Source organism: Leucoraja erinacea, chromosome 28 (genome assembly GCF_028641065.1).
Source record: "Leucoraja erinacea ecotype New England chromosome 28, Leri_hhj_1, whole genome shotgun sequence".
Taxonomy (NCBI): domain Eukaryota; kingdom Metazoa; phylum Chordata; class Chondrichthyes; order Rajiformes; family Rajidae; genus Leucoraja; species Leucoraja erinaceus.
The window spans coordinates 7,921,070-7,942,055 of record NC_073404.1 but is presented as its reverse complement, the minus strand read 5'-3'; the positions used below and the strand labels follow the sequence as shown (position 1 = coordinate 7,942,055).

The window sequence follows — 20,986 nt, the reverse complement described above, 5'->3', positions numbered from 1 at the left end:
GCACCCGCTGAGTTTCTCCAGCATTTTTGTGTACCAACAAGATAATGGAGTTAGTTTCTCACCTCTTGGTGAGAACTGGTACTGGTAGAAGGGGTGAATGACCTCTCCCTGTCTCTCTCTATGTCCTTGTTAGCCAAGAGCAATAATTAGTGGCCAGGCTTTTTGTGCTTGTGTAATAGTTGTTCCTGAATGTCCACGAGATGAACTTTGGTTTTCCCTTTGGCATCCATTGTCATATTTGAAAGAATGTGATCATGGTTTGGTTTTGCAACAGCAATTCTAAAGTGCAGATTAAAATGTAACTGATGTAATTATGAAACTATGCTGAGATCAGGAAAATGCTAACCTGGATTGCAAATCGGAAATTTTCCAAACCCTTTGTTTCAATCCAGTTAATAATTAATTCAATTAATCGCCATGGTGACGGAAGAGAAGAACTCTTGACGCGAAGGCACTTTCACAGAATTGCAGAGTTGGGCCATTCGGCCCATCAAGTCTGCTCCGCCTTTCCACCGTGGCTGATCTATCTTCCCCTCTCAACCCCATTCTCCTGCCTTGTCCCCTGACACCCGTACTAATCAAACATTATACAGAACTATGGTGTTGACATGCCTTGTAGGGATCTACAAAGTATCTTCTCGGACTAGAGATGTGGACCACTTTGTCACATTCCACAACATCATCTCACACTCTGTCACTGGTGTGGTGACTCTAACTCCCTCGCTCACTCAAAAGCCCCTCCCTACAAACGGTGGCACAGTGACGCAGTGGTAGAGTTGCTACCTCACAGCGCCAGGGACTCGGGTTCGATCCTGACTATGGTTGGCGTCCGTAGAGAATTTGCACGTTTTCTCCCCGTGGCCTGGGTGGGTTTTCTCCGGGAGCTCCGGTTTCCTCCCACACTCCAAAGATGTGCAGGTTTGTAGGTTAACTGGCTTTGGTAAAATTGTACATTGTCCCTAGCGTGTGTAGGATGATGTTAGTGTTTGGGGATAGTGTGGTCGGCGTGGACTCGATGGGCCGAAGGGCCTCTTTCCTAGATGTATCTCTAACATTACAGTCTACCTCTGTGGACCTCTACAATTTACACAGTTCCAGCACTGTATTGCCTTTCCTTTTACAAGGAACACATTGTCTTTTTTCTTCTGATAGGAGTAATGCATGGAGCCTTTCAAATCCCTGTTTGGATAATGTCCTACCAGTACATCTATCACAGAGACTCGCACCTCTCAAGCTCACATATTTATTCTCATGTGTACCAAAGTATAGTGGAAAGCTTTTTTGTTGTGTGCTATACAGCCAGAGAAAAGACTATACATGATGATAATCTAGCTGTCCACAGTGTACAGATACAGGATAAAGGGAATAACGTTTAGTGCAAGTTAAAGTCCAGTACAGTCCAAAACGTGACTTCTTGCTTCTTTTGTTCATTGGATCTAATTTGACCGATACAATTCACAGGCAGGTCAGCTTTGTCCCAGGTGCTGGTACAACAGTTAAGTAGGGGATTAATTTACCAAGCGCTACATCTCACCGTTACCTATTCATGAGCCATTCGAAAATCGAATCAACGTTAATAATTCTCTCTTTATTATGCAACTTGTTGTAAGTTGGAGTTTCGCAGAAATCACAATCACGCTTGGTACAAACTTTGACCTCAGTTGTTCTTTGATATTTTGTAGAGTCATAGAGTCATACAGCGTGGAAACGGGCCCTTTGGCCCGACTTATCCATGCTGACCCCAGTGCTCAACTAAGCCAGCCCAGTTATCTGTGTTTAACAAATATCCTTTAAACCTGAAGTCTGAAGAAGGGTCTCGACCAGAAACGTCACCCATTCCTTCCCTCCGGAGATGCTGCCTGTCCCGTTGAGTTACTCCACCTTTTTTGCCTATCTTCCTTTAAACTATTCCCATCCATGTACCTGTCCAAATCTTGTTAATGCTGTTTCAATAACCTGGCCCAACTACACTAGTGGGGCGGCACGGTGGCACAGCAGTAGAGTTGCTGCCTTACAGTGCCAGAGACCCGGGTTGAATCCTGACTATGGGTGCTGTCTGTATGGAACTTGCACGTTCTCCCTGTGACTGCGTGGGTTTTCGCCAGGTGCTCCGGTTTCCTCCCATATTCTAAAGACGTACAGATTTGTAGGTTAATTTGGCTTTGATAAATATTGTAAATTGTCCCTGTTGTGTGGGACTAGTGTTAGTGCACGGGGTGATCACGGGTCGGTGCGGACTTGGTGGGCCAACGGGCCTGTTTCCATTTCTAAACTAAACTAAAACTACTTCCTCTGGCAGCTCGTTCCATACAGTTGAGGCAGTGAAAAAATTGCTTTCAGGTAACAAGTTGCTATTAAATCTTTCCGCTCATAGATTAAACCTACTGCCTCTAGTCTATACTTACTTACTTACTTACTGCCTGTTATGCCTCCTGGCATGTAGGGCAGCAACGAAGGTCCTCCACTCAGTAGCGTTGATTCCTTCAGTTGCTGTTTCCGTAACATATTTGTTTTACGAGACAGGGTTGTTAGCCCTGTGCTCAACCTCCAACCTGGAGGACCAGTGGATCGCTCTTCGTCTCCCCTCTACCCTTCGACCTGTCCAGCATGGGAGACCCTAACTGGAGACGAATCTCCCGCTGGCATCGCTCTAGGGGTCACTGAGACACACAAGCTCCCCGACCACGACAAGGTTGTAATCCAACGAGGAGTCTAGTCTATACACCAAAGTATTAGAGCTTAATGCAGTGCTTAATGGTATTTACATATTACTAAGGTAATAAGCTCATAAGGAGTAGGAATAGAATTAGGCCATTCGGCCCATCAAGTCTACTCTGCCATTCAATCATGGCTGATCTATCTCTTTCTCCTAACCCCATTGTCCTGCCTTCTCCCCATAACCCCTGCACCCGTACTAATCAAAAATCTATCTATCGCTGCTTAAAAATATCCATTGACTTGGCCTACATAGACTTCTGTGGCACAGAATTCCGCAGATCACCACCCTCTCACTAAATAAATTCCTTCTTATCTTCCTAAAGGAACATCCTTTAATTCTGAGGCTATGACCTCTAGTCCTAGACTCTCCCACTAGTGAAAACATCCTCTCCACATCCACTCTATCCAAGCCTTTCACTATTCTGTACCTTTCAATGAGGTCCTCCCCTCATTCTTCTAAACTCCAGCGAGTACAGGCCCAGTGCCGACAAAAACACTCCTTGAAGCGTAAGATGGATCACATGTCCTGTTGTCAGTACAAATGCTCATGGAGAAAAGGCCAAGAGGCCTCAGTGAAGGGACTGCACTGTGGGCCCAGGGTGTGTGATTGTATCTGAGGTTGGGGTTCAACACAACAGGGGTCAGTGATGTGGGCAAGTTGACACTTTGGTTCAGTTCGGAGACACAGAGTGGAAACAGGCCCTTTGGCCCACTGAGTCCACACCAACCAACAAGCACCCACTCACACTAGCACCATCCTACACATTTGCAATCTTAACAAAGCCAATCAACCTACAAACAGTTAAGTAGGGGGTTAATTTACCAAGCGCTACATCTCACCGTTACCTATTCATGAGACATTTGAAAATCGAATCAACGTTAATAATTCTCTCTTTATTATGCAACTTGTTGTAAGTTGGAGTTTCGCAGAAATCACAATCACGCTTGGTACAAACTTTGACCTCAGTTGTTCTTTGATATTTTGTAGAGTCATAGAGTCATACAGGGTGGAAACGGGCCCTTTGGCCCGACTTATACATGCTGACCCCGGTGCTCAGCTAAGCCAGCCCATTTATCTGTGTTTAACACATATCCTTTAAACCTGAAGTCTGAAGAAGGGTCTCGACCTGAAACGTCACCCATTCCTTCCCTCCGGAGATGCTGCCTGTCCCATTGAGTTACTCCACCTTTTTTGCCTATCTTCATTTAAACTATTCCCATCCATGTACCTGTTGTGTGGGACTAGTGTTAGTGCACGGGGTGATCACGGGTCTGGCTCGACTTGGTGGGTGGGGGGCCTGGTTCCATTTCTAAACTAAACTAAAAAAACTACTTCCTCTGGCAGCCATTCCCCGGGTTGAATCCAGTGAAAAAATTGCTTCAGGTAACAAGTTGCATATTAAATCTGTTCCGCTCATAGATTTCTCCCTACTGCCTCTAGTCTATACTTTCTTACTTACGTACTGCCTGTTAGGCCTCCTGGCATGTTGGTAAGCAACGAAGGTCCTCCCTCAGTTGCGTTGATTCCTTCAGTTGCGGGGTTCCGTAACTGCGCGGTTTACGAGACAACGGGCCTGTTAGCCATGCTCAATCTCCAAACTGGAGTAAACCAAAAATACTCTTCGTCTCCCCTCTACCGTTCCCTGTCCAGCATGAGAGCAATAACTGGAATGAGTTCTCCCGCTGGCAGGTTCTAGGGGTCTATTGAAATCTTTCCCCGACCACGACAAGGTTGCAATCCAACGAGGAGTCTAGTCTATACACCAAAGTATTAGAGCTTAATGCAGTGCTTAATGGTATTTACATATTACTAAGGTAATAAGCTCATAAGGAGTAGGAATAGAATTAGGTCATTCAGCCCATCAAGTCTACTCTGCCATTCAATCATGGCTGATCTATCTCTCCTAATCCCACTGTCCTGCCTTCTCCCCATAACCCCTGACACCCATACTAATCAAAAATCTATCTATCGCTGCTTAAAAATATCCATTGACTTGGCCTCCATAGACTTCTGTGGCAATGAATTCCGCAGATTTACCACCCTCTCACTAAATAAATTCCTTCTTATCTTCCTAAAGGAACATCCTTTAATTCTGAGGCTATGACCTCTAGTCCTAGACTCTCCCACTAGTGAAAACATCCTCTCCACATCCACTCTATCCAGGCCTTTCACTATTCTGTACCTTTCAATGAGGTCCTCCCCTCATTCTTCTAAACTCCAGCGAGTACAGGCCCAGTGCCGACAAAAACACTCCTTGAAGCGTAAGATGGATCACAGGTCCAATGCTCATGTAGAAAAGGCCAAGAGGCCTCAGTGAAGGGACTGCACTGTGGGCCCAGGGTGTGTGATTGTATCTGAGGTTGGGGTTCAACACACCAGCGGTCAGTGATGTGGGCAAGTTGACACTTTGGTTCAGTTCGGAGACACAGAGTGGAAACAGGCCCTTTGGCCCACTGAGTCCACACCAACCAACAAGCGCCCACTCACACTAGCACCATCCTACACATTTGCAATCTTAACAAAGCCAATCAACCTACAAACAGTTAAGTAGGGGGTTAATTTACCAAGCGCTACATCTCACCGTTACCTATTCATGAGACATTCGAAAATCGAATCAACGTTAATAATTCTCTCTTTATTATGCAACTTGTTGTAAGTTGGAGTTTCGCAGAAATCACAATCACGCTTGGTACAAACTTTGACCTCAGTTGTTCTTTGATATTTTGTAGAGTCATAGAGTCATACAGCGTGGAAACGGGCCCTTTGGCCCGACTTATCCATGCTGACCCCGGTGCTCAGCTAAGCCAGCCCATTTATCTGTGTTTAACAAATATCCTTTAAACCTGAAGTCTGAAGAAGGGTCTCGACCCGAAACGTCACCCATTCCTTCCCTCCGGAGATGCTGCCTGTCCCGTTGAGTTACTCCACCCTTTTTGCCTATCTTCCTTTAAACTATTCCCATCCATGTACCTGTCCAAATCTTGTCAATGCTGTTACAATATCTTGCTCGACTACACTAGTGGGGTGGCAGGGTGGCGCAGCGGTAGAGTTGCTGCCTTACAGCGCCAGAGACCCGGGTTGAATCCTGACTATGGGTGCTGTCTGTATGGAGCTTGCATGTTCTCCCTGTGACCGCGTGGGTTTTCTCCAGGTGCTCCTGTTTTCTCCCACATTCTAAAGACGTGCAGATTTGTAGGTTAATTTGGCTTTGGTAAATATTGTAAATTGTCCCTGTTGTGTGGGACTAGTGTTAGTGCACGGGGTGATCAAGGGTCTGCGCGGACTTGGTGGGCCAACGGGCCTGTCTCCATGCTGTATCTCTAAACTAAAGTAAACTAAAAATACATCCTCTGGCAGCTCGTTCCATGCAGTTGAGGCAATGAAATAGTTGCCCCTCAGGTTGCTATTAAATCTTTCCCCTCATACCTTAAACCAACAGCCTCTAGTCTAAACACCAAAGGATTTGTTCCTGCATTGTTCAATGGTGTTTACATATTCCCAAATCATAAGGTCATAAGGAATAGGAATAGAATTAGGCCATTCGGCCCATCAAGCCTACTCCACCATTCAATCATGGCTGATCTATCTCTTTCTCCTAGCCCCATTGTCCTGCCTTCTCCCCGTAGCCTCTGACACCCGTACTAATCAAGAATCTATCTATCTCTGCTTTAAAAATATCCATTGACGGCCTCCGCACACTTCTTTGGCAAAGAATTGCACAGATTCGCCACCCTCTGACTAAAGAAATTCTTCGTCATCTCCTTCCTGAAAGACGTCCTTTAATTCTGAGGCTATGATCTCTAGTCCTGGTGGAAATATCCTCTCCACATCCACTCTATCCAAGCCTTTCACTATTCTGTACCTTTCAATGAGGTCCCCCCCCTCTTTCTTCTAAACTCCAGCGAGTAGAGGCCCAGTGCCGACAAAAATGCTCCTTGAAGCATAAGATGGATCACAGGTCCAGTTGTCAGTACAAATGCTCCTGGGGAGAAGGCCAGGCCTCAGTGAAGGGACTGCACTGTGGGCCCAGGGTGTGTGATTGTATCTGAGGTTGGGGTCCAGCACACCAGCGGTCAGTGATGTGGGCATGTTGACACTTCGGTTCAGTTTGGAGACACAGTGGAAACAGGCCCTTTGGCCCACTGAGTCCACACCAACCAACAAGCGACCACTCACACTAGTACTATCCTACACACACTAGGGACATTTTGCAATCATACCAAAGCCAATGAACCTACAAACCTGCACATCTTTGGGACGTGGGAGGAAACCGGAGCACCCGGAGAAAATAGATGATGTTTCAGAATGATAGTCTTCGGATCTGAAGAAGGGTCCCAACCCCGAAACTTCACCAGTGGTTCTCCAGCGATGCTCAGTTACCCCAGCACTTTGTTGCCTGACTCCATCACTTATGATGTTTGAGAAGGAACTGCAGAGGCTGGAAAATCGAAGGTACACAAAAATGCTGGGGAAACTCAGCGGGTGCAGCAACATCTATGGAGGGAAGGAAATAGGCAACGTTTCGGGACGAAACGTTGCCTATTTCCTTCGCTCCATAGATGCTGCTGCACCCGCTGAGTTTCCCCAGCATTTTTGTCTACCTTCCATGACTTACGAGTTGATTACGGTGTTTTCAACAATTATTCTTTAACCCGGCAGTTACCACAGTCGACCAGTTGGTGGCGGCATTGTGTAAGTTTAAATGTCTCTGAGATGCTCTGAATTGGATTCATAAACTTGGTGTTAAAGCAGCTTTAATCGTTTCAATAACCAACCGGCCAGTTGTAGTGTCATTACCTCCCTCCCCCACGAATCCCATGTTTGTCTAGGGCCTGTCCCACGAGCATGCGACTCCATGCGGCGAGCGCGACCTAACGTGGTCGCTTGAGCCGTACGGCCTCGCGGGGCTGGTCCCACTTCGATCGCCGGAGCCGTATGGAGTTGTGCGGAGCTGGCTCCGAAAAACTGACCCTGTTCAAAAATTCCACGCGGCAACGGCCTGCTGGCCCGCAGCCGTACGCACCGCATTGACGGGAACCGCACAGAAACCTTGGGCGGGGCGCAAAGTCCCCAGAGGTTTCCGTTCAGGTTTCCTAAGTGGGACAGGGGCATAACACTATCCTCCACACCATATAAACCATATAACAATTACAGCACGGAAACAGGCCATCTCGACCCTTCTAGTCCGTGCCAAACACATAATCTCCCCTAGTCCCATATACCTGCGCTCAGACCATAACCCTCCATTCCCTTCCCGTCCATATAACTATCCAATTTATTTTTAAATGATAAAAACGAACCTGCCTCCACCACCTTCACTGGAAGCTCATTCCACACAGCCACCACTCTCTGAGTAAAGAAGTTCCCCCTCATGTTACCCCTAAACTTCAGTCCCTTAATTCTCAAGTCATGTCCCCTTGTTTGAATCTTCCCAACTCTCAGTGGGAAAAGCTTTTCCACGCCAACTCTGTACCAGGAACATTTTTTTTTTACCTAAGCCATTCAACCTGCAAGCCTGTACGTCTTTGGGATGTGGGAGGAAACCAGAGCACCCGGAGAAAACCCACACGGTCACAGGGAGAACGTTAGGAGGGATATGGATCAAACGCAGGCTGGTGGGACTAGTGTAGCTGGGACATATTGGCCGATTGGGCTGAAGGGCCTGTTTCCACGCTGTGACTTTATGACTCTACGGCCTCTAGTCTTTGACATTTCCACCTGGGGAAGTAGATTCTGACCGCCTACCCTAACTATACCTTTCAAAGTTTTATTCACTTCCATCAGGTCTCCCCATCAAACTGCAACGTTCAGGAAGAGAAAACAATCCAAAGTTTGTCTAACGTCTCCTTGTGGCTAGCGGCCCCCTAATCCAAGCTGCATCCTGGTAGGTGGCAGAATAACACCATTCCATCACAAGTCTCTGCCTCCTATAAGTAAGCTAGTTCTTAATTCATACCACCAAGTCACCGTGAATCTTTCCCACAAGCTAATCATTAACTCCGTGGTGCTCCCGGGATCACGCTGTGCATCCAGCATCCCGGCCATAACTAATTGAACGCGATCGTTCCCAGTCCCAAACATTAAATATCCCAGGAATAACTAATTCAACAGTACGTCACCCTGTTGGATCGCGTCCAATGCAGAGAGTTAAGTACTTTACCTTGGGTTAATGCCTTCAGTTATTTACTGCGATTGCAATGCCCTTTTAATTAATTCTAGTTTAAAAAAAAATGTAAATTGCATAACTGATGAAGGGTCTCGACCCGAAACGTCACCTGCTCCTTTCCTCCAGAGATGCTGACTGATCTGTTGAGTTACTCCAGCTTTTTGTGTCTATCTTCGGATTGAACCAGCATCTGCAGTTCCTTCCCACACACTGAAGCACTCTTATAGGACTGTGACCACTGGACGCATTTCAAGAAGATCTCGGCACGTTGGCCTTCATCTGTCAGAGTATTGAGTGTAGACGTTGGGAGGTCATGTTACAGCTGTGCAAGACATTGGCGAGGTCACATCTGGAGTATTATGTTCAGCGTTGGTTACCATGTTTAGCTAGAAAGGGTGCAGGGAAGACTTACGAGGATGTTGCCAGGACTGAGCCGTAGGGAGTGGAACACAGGAGGATGAGGGGGAGTCTTATAGAGGTGGATAGGTTCATGAGGGAAATAGACAGGGTAAATGCACCATTTTTTACCCAGAGTGGGTGAATTAAGAACCAGGGGACATAGGTTTCAGGTGATAGGGGAAAGATGGAATCTGAGGAGTGGCCACAATCCAGGAGCATCTGACTTAGTGCCTGGGGATAACATTGGAGGCGCTACGGAAATGCAGCCACTTTTAACATGTTCAACATGGGAAATAATAGGTGCAGCTGAAACAGGCCCTTTGGCCCATCGATGTTGTGTTCACCACCCATTAATCCTACATTATCCTGTATTATTCACCCCACATTCCCAACACCAGGGGCTATTTACAGAGGCCAATTTACCTACCAACCTGCATGTCTTTGGGATGTGAGGGGAAACCGGAGCACCCGGAGGAAACCAATGCTAATCACAGGGAGAACGTGCAAACTCTACACAGACAGCACTCCGAGGTCAGGATTGAACTTGGGTCTCTGGTGCTGAGAGGCAGTGGCTCTACCCGCTGCACCACTTTCTTCAGACCCCCCCCCCCTTCGTGGATGAGATAAGCAGAGTGGAATGACTGTGTGGAGTTCGCACATTTTCCCTGTGACCGCGCGGGTTTCCTCCGGGTGCTCCGGTTTCCTCCGACATCCCAAAGAGGCGCGGGTTTGTAGGTTAATTGGCCCTCTGTAACATTGTCCCTGGTGTGGAGGTGACAGCTGGAATCCGCGGTTAATGGATAACAATTTGGAGAGAAAAAAGTTGGATTAGATTAGTGTAGGTGTTAAAATTATTATTATATATATTATATAACAAATAAAATAAAACTAAACACACACACACACACACACACACACACACACACACACACACACACACACACACACACACACACACACACACACACACACACACACACACACACACACACACACACACACACATCTAGCTATAGAACTAAAAGTCTTATCTTGGCCACTTCCTGTCTGCGCTGTATATTAATTTTATAAAAAACACTACCCTGTATCGCTATAATTTTTGGCCATCTTACTCACAGTCCTCCTCCGCTGAGGCAGCCCCGAGGATTTTTCCGATCGATGAAAAATAAAAATGTTGTGAGTGTTTAAAAAATCTTGAGATCAGCTAATTGGTCCCCTCGCCTGTCAATCATCATGATGAAGATAACGCCCCTTCCGGGGAGGGGGACTATAAAACCCTGGATGCCTGGACGTGAGTCAGTCACTCTGGAAAATTGCGAGGGAGAGTCCACAACTGTGATTCTAAGCGGTGAATCAACTGAACTGTGAGTCTGCAATGTACTTGCAATAAATGATTTGTTAGCCGTTAATGACAATGCAATGAATTTTTTGGCAATTTGGTGGCCCGCACTCTGCCTGAAATGCTGTGAAATTGAATGTGGTGGCCTGGTTAGGGATAAGGGAAATGAGAGATATAGACGGTGATGTGGAGAGATAAAGAACAATTAATGAAAGATACACAAAAAAGTACTAATGATAAAGGAAACAGGCCATTGTTAGCTGGGTGGAAATGAGAAGCTATATATATGTGTATATACGTGTATGTGTGTATATACATAAAATCAAATATTAGTGTTAAAATGTTTAATTGTTTAACTGATCTGACCCTTCCACCACAACCTTCTGTCTTTGATTGGGTGGTTGATGGTCAGTGTGGACTCGATGGGCTGAAGGGCCTGTTTCTACAGTGTATGTCCACCTGTCTCACATGGTGATTTTTTGCTCCCTCTCCTGGCTCCTCTGTGTGTGTGTGTGTGTGAACACATATAGTTCCCTCGCTGTGTGGGAGTGGTGCTTGTGAGAGGGTGTGGGCTCTGTGTGTGATTTATAGTTGTGAGACGTGGCCCATTGCTTCCCACCCTCTGGCCACTGCTCTGCCGTTGCCCTGGTAACAGTGGAGCCTTCCCTTCCCACAGCTGCCCATCGTGGCAGCATTGCTGTTGCATGGGGGGGGGGGTGTCACCGTGAAGGCAGGACAGTTCATCGAGAAAGCTGCATTCCGTCCATGTGGTGTGTAACATAAATGTGTGGGAAGGCACTGCAGATGCTGATTTAAACCAAAGATAGACACAAAAAGCTGGAGTAACTCAGCGGGACAGGCAGCATCTCTGGAGAAAAGGAATAGGTGACGTTTTGGGTCGAGACCCTTCTTCAGAGTGACTCCAGGCGTTCAGTCTGAAGAAGGGTCTTGACCCGAAACATCACCTATTCCTTATTCCCAGAGATGCTGCCCGATTCGCAGAGTTACTCCAGCATTTTGTGTGTAAAATAAATGATGTGTGTGTGTGTGTGAATAGACACTCCAGCACACACCTGTTTCTGTGATGAGGGAATGTGTTGTGCATATGTGTTTGCGTGTAAGGATATGTGTGTTGGAGTGTGTGTGTTTGTATGTGTAGGTGTGTTTGTGTAGGTGTGTGTTTGTTTGTAGGTGTGTGTGTTTGTGCATGGGGCTTGCGTTTATATGTGGGGAAGTGTTGATCATGTGTATTTGTGTGTAGGTGTTTGTGTGTAGGTTTGTGTGTCTGTAGATTTGTGTGATTGTGCGTGGAGTGTGTGTCTGTGCGTGGGGCGTGTGTTTATGTGTGGGGAAGTGTTGTTCGTGTGTGTGTGTGTGTTGTTCATGTGTGTGTGTGTTTGTGGGTTCGCGTGTGCGTTGTTCGTGTGAGTGTGTGTGTGTGTGCAAACTATTACCCAGTCTTTTTCCTATGAGGTAGATTGACTCTGTCCTTGGCCCTGTTTATTTACCAAAGTGATATCTGGATCAGGGCAGCACAGCAGCTCCAGATACCTGGGTTCAATCCTGACTGTCTGTGTGTGGAGTTTGCATGTTTCCCTGTGACCTCGTGGGTTTTTGCTGGGTGCTCCGGTTTCCTCCCACATCCCAAAGACGTGCGGGATTGTTACTGGGTTGTCTACATAAATTGCCCCCGGTGGGGTGGTGAGCGGGCAGGCAAATGAGGACATGACAGGGAATAGGTTGCGGGAAAATAAAAGGGGGAGTAGCAATACTGAACGTGGACACAGACCTAATGGGACGAGTGGATTCCCTCTCCCCCCCCCCCGCCCCCCGACTCTCAGTCTGATGAACGGTCTCGACCTGAAACGTCACCCATTCCTTTCCTCCAGAGATGCTACTTGTCCCGCTGAGTTTCTCCAGCATTTTGTGTCTATCCTCGGTGTAAACCAGCAACTGCAGTTCCTTCCCACACCTTCTATGTTGTATGGAGCATGAAATATTATCCCATGCACAAAGTGCTGGAAGGACACAGCAGGTCAGGCAGCATCTGTGGAGGGAATAAAACATAGGAACAAAAGTAGGCCACTCAGCCCATCGAGCCTACTCCACCATTCAATCAGGCAAATGGCATTGGGTTGGGACCCTTTTTTGGACTGATTTGAGCGCTGAGGTCCTCCAGCATTTGGCGTTCTGGTCAACATTCCAACAAATAATGGGTCGACTGGGCTTATATTCACTAGAATTTAGAAGGATGAGAGGAGATCTCATAGAAACATATAAAATTCTTAAAGGATTGGACAGGCTAAAAAGTGTTTCCTCATCTCCGTTCTAAATGGCTTACCCCTTATTCTTAAACTGTGGCCCCTGGTTCTGGACTCCCCCAACATTGGGAACATGTTTCCTGCCTCTAGCATGTCCAAACCCGTAACAATCTTATGTTTCAATAAGATCTCCTCTCATTCTTCTAAACTCCAGAGTGTACGAGCCCAGCCGTTCCATTCTCTCAGCATATGACAGTTCCGCCATCCCGGGAATTAACCTTGTAAACCTAGGCTGTACTCCCTCAATAGCAAGAATGCCCTTCCTCAAATTAGGGGACCAAAAACTGCACACAATACTCCAGGCGTGGTCTCACTAGGGCCCTGTACAACTGCAGAAGGACCTCTTTGCTCATGTACTGGGCTCCTCTTGTTATAAAGGCCAGCATGCCATTCGCTTTCTTCACTGCCTGCTGTACCTGCATGCTTACTTTCATAGACTGGTGAACAAGGACCATCACAATGTTTGAGAAACGTTGAGACATCTTCATGGATAGAACAGGTTTGGAGGGATATGGACCAAATAAAGGCAAGTGGGACTAGTGTGATGGGGCGTGTTGGTTGGGCCTGTTTCCACGCTGTATGACTCTGTAATCTATGTACCATGTATACACCTCTATACGTCAGCCTCATACACTCCAGTGAGCAGGGTTAAGCTGCAAAAGTTGTGAACTGGAGTTGATGGTAGTGGGTGGGAAGTGAGTGTTGAAGGAGGAATTCGCTGCTGGGGCCAATAGGAGTGCTGGTGCTCAGATCTGGCGAGCGGGCCGGGAGGCTGCACACAGTCCGGGGCGGGGAGCAGCCAGCGCAGCCCGGGCTGGGAGGGAGGGAAGGAAGGAAAGGCTGGGCGAGGCGAGGCGAGGCGAGGCTGGGCGAGTCTCCGGACCCCCCCTCTCTCTGCTCTCCCCTCCCGCCGCCATGGCCGGGCCGCTGTGCGAGCTCCTGGGGGAGCGGCTGACGGACCGGCACCAAGCCGACGTGGAGAGCTCGCCGCTCGGCTCCGACGGCCGCCTGCTCGCCCTCTACTTCGGCTGCAGCTGGAGCGCTCCCTGCCAGCAGTTCAACGCGGCGCTCGCCGACTTCTACGGCCGCTTCAAGCAGGGCGAGAACGCCGACAAGCTGGAGGTGGTGTTCGTCAGCTCCGACGAGGAGCTCAAGCCCTGGCAGGAGTTCGTGGGCCAGATGCCGTGGCCGGTACTGCCTTTTCAGGAGAAAGAGAGGAAGGTAAGGCGCTCCGAGCAGAGTACACAGCAGCCTAGAGTGTAACAGACTGAGACTGCACAACATACACGCTACTGCACCCGAGCATCCTGCATCTACATGGATACTATATTGCACAAACAAATACAATATTATACACAATTGGACACATTGAGAGCACTCCGGGTGCTGCGAATACAATGTTGCAGCTACAAACGCAACACTTCATTGAAAGTATCATTGAATCGTGATACATATTGGATACATTGTGGCTCTGCAGACACACTTGATAGAATAGACACACGCTAGAATTTAGAAGATTGAGGGGGGATCTTATAGAAACTTACAAAATTCTTAAGGGGTTGGACAGGCTAGATACAGGAAGGTTATTCCCGATGTTGGAGAAGTCCAGAACAAGGGGTCACAGTTCAAGGATAAGAGGGAAGTCTTTTAGGACCGAGATGAGAAAATCATTTTATTACACAGAGAGTGGTGAATCTGTGGAATTCTCTGCCACAGAAGGTAGACGAGGCCAGTTCATTGGCCACATTTAAGAGGGAGTTAGATGTGGCCCTTTAGGCTAAAGGGATCAGAGGGGTATGGAGAGAAGGCAGGTATGGGATACTGAGTTGGATGATCATATTGAATGGCGGTACAGGCTCAAAGGGCCGAATGGCCTACTCCTGCACCTATTTTCTATGTTTCTATGTAATATTGCATGTACGAATACAACATCTAGTAGATTGTAGCACTACAGACACACGCAAAAACAACATGTTTAAGAAGGAACTGCAGATGCTGGAAAGTGGAAGGTAGACAAAAGTGCTGGAGAAACTCAGATGGGTGCGGCAGCATCTATGGAGCGAAGGAAATAGGCAACGTTTCGGGCCGGCCGGCTGAGTTTCTCCAGCACTTTTGTCTACCACGGTAAACAACGCCACAGGTACAAAAACAACAGTGTACACACAACTGGACACGTAGAACTTCAGACGCATCGGACGGATACAAGATTGCATGTCCAAGCGCAATATTAGACTCGTGTTCGTAAGTCCTAGGAGCAGCATTGGGGCATTCGGCCCATCAAGTCTACTCCGCCATTCAATCACGGCTGATCTATCTGCTCCTCTCAACCCCATTCTCCATTGCAAGTACTGTGTGGTACCTCAGAGAGACCAGATCAGTATTGCATATATATATCAATACAACATTATACACAATTGGATACTTTGCAGCTTCCTCGGCCACATTATTGCATGCACTGTATTTAAGTATAAGCCAACAAACATAAGAATATCCACAATGGGTTCTTGGATACCGGGTGTCATTAGTTACAGTATTGCACACTCTGTATTGAAGTGTCGGGCAACAATATGCACATCAGATGCACTGGCAGCAGCATAATACTGGGGACAACATTGCATGCGCTGTATTTAAATATAATGCAATGATATATACATAGGATATCTTGTACACAGGGTAACATTGTGTCCTGTATAGCATGGACAATATTTAAGTGTAAGGCAAGAGTATACACATTGGGTAACTTGTAGCACCTTGCATATAGGGTAATGCAGTGTGCAGTATTGCATGGACGTATACACATTGATGCATTGTAGCATCGTGATAGAGTGTATCGCACACTGGGTACAATGTACACTGGAGAGAATGTTGCATGCACTGAATGAACTGTGGCAGGGTGGAGGCAATGTATGCACCTATTTTCTATGTTTCTAAGGCACCAATGCATACATTTGATGCAACTGCCTGACTTTGCACTGGTTGGTTGTCGCTGCTGTTTCTGTTCTAGGCGTGTGGCCTCTTCCCCTTGCTTCAGTTTTAGACTCTGGTTTATATGGATCCATTCTTTCTAAATGACGTTCAGTCACCTCGGGTGACACTGTCTGAGGGAGATACTTGCAGAGTTGACAAGGTTAGGCTCGTGCAGGTGATAAATGGTGGCTGTGGCGATGGTTATAAATCTCAGCACAACGCAACAGGTATGTTCAATGTGGAGTCATACAGCATGGAGACAGGCCCTTCAGCCTGACTTGCCCACACTGACCAAGATGCCCCATCTGCATCAGGCCAATTTGGTCCACATTCTGTAAACCTTTCCTATCCACATACCTGTGCAAATGTCCTTTAAATGTTGCTATAGCACCTGCCCCAGCTACCTTTTCTGGCACCTTGTTCCATATACCTACCCTGTCCCTGTCCAAGGGCTTTCAGGAGCCATAGGGTCATACAGAGTGGAAACAGGCCCAATGTGCCCACGCCTATCAACATGCCCCACCTACACTAGTCCCATCTGCCTGCATTTGGCCCATATTCTTCTAAACCTATCCTATTCATTTACCTGTCTTCAATGTTGCAATTGTCTCAACTACCTCCTCTGGCAGCTCATCCCAGACACTCACCACCATCTGTGGGGGGAAAACATGCCCCTCAGCTTCCTATTAAATCATTCCTTTCTCACAGTAAACCTATGTCCTCTGGTTCTCCATCCCTTATTCTGAGTAAAAGATTCCGTGTGCCTACTTTGTATCTTCCCCTTAACCTAAGAGAGATTCTGTACAAGCATGTTTTATTCATTCCTTTCAAGACACAAAGTGATGGAGTAACTCAGTGGGTCAGGCAGCATCTCTGGAGAACATGGATAGGCGATATTTCGGGTTGGGACCCTTCTTCAGACTGAGTGTAGGGAAAGCTGGGAGAGAGGTGGGAGGCAGGCCAAAGCAGGGCAAGTGATAGGTAGACACAGGTGAGGTAGACACAGGTGAGGAAGTTCCTGGTTCAAAGTCCAGAGCTTAAAATTGAAGGTGTGGGACAAAAGGGACTATTACTTCAGGCTGCTACTGTGCTGAGGCCAGATGCTAGCTCTAGGTCACCTCCTCACATCTACCCCTTGACCATGACCCCCCATAAACAAGCACCAAGCCACCTTCTCCCAGACAGGTATCGATTAGTGTGAAAACGCACACCTCCAGATTCAAGGACAGTTCATCCCAGTTGTTATCAGGCAACTAAACCATCCTACCACAACCAGAGAGCAGTGCTGAACTGCAATCTAGCTCATTGGTGATCCTCAGACTATCCTTGATTGGACTTTGCTGGCTTTACCTTGCACTAAACATTATTCCCTTACCATGTATCTATACACTGTAAATGTCTCGATTGTAATCATGTATTAACTTTCTGCTGACTGGATAGCATGCAACAAAAGCTTTTCACTGTACCTTGGTACACATGACAATAAACTGGACTGATCTGATCTGGCGATTTCCCATCCACAGCCTCCAACCATCTATTCCCACAGCCCCACACTTCCTGTTCTATCTTCTACCCCCCAAAATGGTTGTCTAGCTAGAGGTGATGCCTTGTGTCTGGCAGCTAATCTCAGCGCAATGCTACAGTCAGGTTTAACCTAAGAAAGATTCTGTATAAGCACAGTTTATTAATTCCTGTAAAGATACACAGACTGCCCTGGCAGACCCATTATATTTGCCTGCTCCTGCCCCGCAGAACTCACCTGAAGAAGGGTCTCGACCCGAAACGTCATCCGTTACTTCTCTCCAGAGATGCTGCCTGTCCTGTTGAGTTACTCCAGCATTTTGTGGATTTGTGGGGGGGGGGGGAGGGGGAGGGAGGGGGGTGGGGGGGGGAGGGGGGGGGGGGGGGGAGGAGGGGGGGAGGGGGGGGGGGGGGGGGGGGGGAGGAGGGGGAGGGGAGAGGGAGGGGGGGGGGGGGGGGGGGGGCGGGGGAGGGGAGGGGGAGAGAGGGGGAGGGAGGGGGGAGGGGGGGGGGGGGAAGGGGGGACCAGAGGAGGGGGGGGGGGGGGGGGGGGGAGACCCTACAGGAGGAGAGGGGGGGGGGGAGATCGCGACCCCTATTGGGAGGGGAGGGATGGGGGGGAGATAAACCTCATTGAAGCACACAGAATAGTGAAAGGATGTTTCCACTAGTGGGAGAGTCTAGGACCAGAGGTCACCGCCTCAGAATTAAAGGAGGCTGTTTCTGCTAACAGCTGCTCAGACACCCTGATCCGCATTTACATTTATCGCCACTCTTAACTCTTTACGATGTGACACTTGAAAGAAACGAGGCTGGCAGCGAACACAATCGCAGTATAGATGCTCACTGTTGGCCCGGGCACAGTTTAGAGGGGGGGATCGTTAAATCGTTCCTCCCTAGGTGTGAGCCGATCCTATAAATGCCCGCATGCATAGATCATGGGCCCTGATCATGGGCCCTGGAAGCCAAGTCAATGGATGTATTTAAGGCCTGGAGATAGATACATTCTTGATTAGTACAGGCATCAGGGGCTATAGGGAGAAGGCAGGAGAATGGGGTTAGGAGGGAGAGACCGATCAGCCATGATTGAATGGTGGAGTAGGCATAATGGGCCGAATGGCCTAACTCTACTCCTATCTCTTATGATCTGATGATCGTGATGTTAGGATTAACAAGTGCATTGGCTTTGGCCGTTAACTTGTTTACTGCCTTTGGGAATGTGTGTCTCTCTCTCTCTCTCTCTCTCTCTCTCTCTCTCTCCTCACAAGTCCCAAGTCCCCCCCCTCACTTTCCCCCCGTGTCACTGATCAGTCTGTCCGTCCGTCCCCCCCCCCCCCCCCCCCCCCCCTTTGTTAAGAGTGGGGCAGAGTTGTTTCAAGGAAACAATGGGATGGCCCATCAACTCCAGGGCTCTGGAGATGGACTCTGTGTGTAATTAGCTCTGCGGCCAGATCCTGCATGTGCGTGCTTGTTCCACATTGTGAGGTGGCCCCAGGTGCATCACGGAGACACTTGTCCACGCGTTCCTTGCCCTTGAGTCTGTCCGTCGACCACGACTTGGGAGAGATTCAGACATTCAGAAGGGAGTTGCAAAGTCTCTGGTCATTTCCACAAGGCGGGGTGGAGAAGGCCGATGGTACTAGTGGGTCATTTATCCGAGTCCTCCAGAGACGCTGCCTGACCCACGGAATTACGGCAGCACTTTGTGTTCTCTGCAAGTTTCCTTGTGTCTCCAGATAACATTGGTATTGACTTATTATTGTCAGCTGCACTGGACTACAATGACAAACTTTGTTATTAAGCAGCCAAATTACTCTCAATGAGTACAATCTATCCATACATAAGCACAGCAGGCAGTGCAAAGAGAAAAATACCAGGGTACAGAATATAATTTTGCAGTATTACAGCGTTACTGATGCAGAGAAAGTGCAGATATAAATTTTTAAAAGTGCAGGGTCTGCAAAGAAGTTGGTTGGAAGATCGTGGCTGCACTCTGGCTTATGTAGGATCATTCAGTAGACTGGAGAAGAAGCTGTTCCTGGATCTGGTAGTATGTGCTTCAAGCCTTTATCTTCAGCCCAATGGGAGAGGCGAGACAAGGGAATAGTTTAGGTTTAGGTCTATTATTGTCACGTGTGCCGAGGTACAGTGAAAAGCATTAGTTTGCACGCTATCCAACCACATCAGATAATACGATACCTAAATAGAGTCGTCAAACTCAAGTACAATAGGTAGATCAAAGGGGAAGATACAGAGTGCAGAATATAGTTCTCAGCAATGTAGCGCATCAGTTCCAGAGACAAGGTCCAATGTCCACCATGGGGTGGAGGTGAATCAGACAGTACCCTAGCTTACGGAAGGGCCGTTCAGAACCCTGATAACACAGAGGGGAAGAGGCTGTTCCTGAGTCTGGTGGTGCGCGCTGTCAAGCTTCTGTCCCTCTTGCCAGACGGGAGCGAGGAGGAGGAGGAATGACCGGGGTGGGACAAGTCTGTCGTTACGGGGACCGAGAGAGGGGTGGATCCACTTTGTAGATCGCAAATTGGGTCCGTGCCAGCTTGTGGAAGGGCCGTTCAAGAAGCCTGATAACAGAGGGTGGAAGAAGCTGTTCCTGAATCTGGTGGGGGGAGAAATAATGACAGATATTTGTCTGCTGTTCCACTCAAGCACAGGGCAGTGATCCTGCTTAGTCCGTGCTGAACATGATGCTAGGTTAAACTCCTCTCCACCGCCTGCACGTGATCCCTACCCTTGCATTCCCTGCCCAGCCATGCGCCAATCTAAAAGCCTCTTAAACGCCACTATAGTGTCTATCTCAACCACGATCCAGCGCGATCCAGGCACCCACCACCCTCTGCATTAAAAAAAAACATGCCCCGCATGTCTCCTTTAAACGTCAACCCCCACCCTTTAAATCTAGTCTTTGACATTTTCATTCTGGGGGGGAAAAGGTTTTGACTGTCTACCCTATTTATGCCTCTTGTAATATTTGATACTTCTCTTGGGCCTCCCCTCGGCCTCTCCAGAGAAAAGGTTTTTGGATAGAGTGGACATGGAGAGGATGTTTCCACCAGTGGGGGAGTCGAGGACCAGAGCGCACAGCCACTGAATAAGACGACGTTCCTTTAGAAAGAAGATGAGCAGGAATTTCTTTAGCCAGAGGGTGGTGAATCTGTGGGATTCATCGCCACGGAAGGAATTGGAGGCCGAGTCAATGGATATTTTTAAGGCAGAGATACTGTAGATAGATTCTTGACTGGTAGGGGTGTTACGGGGAGAAGGCAGGAGAATGGGGTTGAGAGGGAAGGATAGATCAGCTATGATTGAATGGAGGAGGGGACCTGATGGGCTGAATGGCCTAATTCTGCTCCTAGAACTTATGAAAACAATCCAAGTTTGCCCAGCCTCTTCTTCCAGCTAAACGTCTAATCCAAGCAGCATTTGCGGTAAACCTCTCCTGCACCCTCTCCAAAGCTTCCACCACCTTTCTGTAATGGGGTGACCAAACTGCCCACTATAACCCAAATGCAGCCTAAGCAAAGTCCTATAGAGCT

The 20,986-nt window shown here is 47.9% G+C and overlaps 1 protein-coding gene across 1 annotated transcript in view; it reads left to right on the top strand.

Annotated features, from left to right (window-relative positions):
• Positions 1-13,748: 13,748 nt before the first annotated feature.
• Positions 13,749-20,986, top strand: part of nxn (nucleoredoxin) — a 93,245-nt gene continuing 86,007 nt past the window's right edge. The window contains exon 1 of the mRNA XM_055657622.1: positions 13,749-14,165. Coding sequence (XP_055513597.1) covers positions 13,860-14,165 — 306 coding nt within the window. The 5' untranslated portion in view covers positions 13,749-13,859. The remainder of the gene's footprint in view (positions 14,166-20,986) is intronic.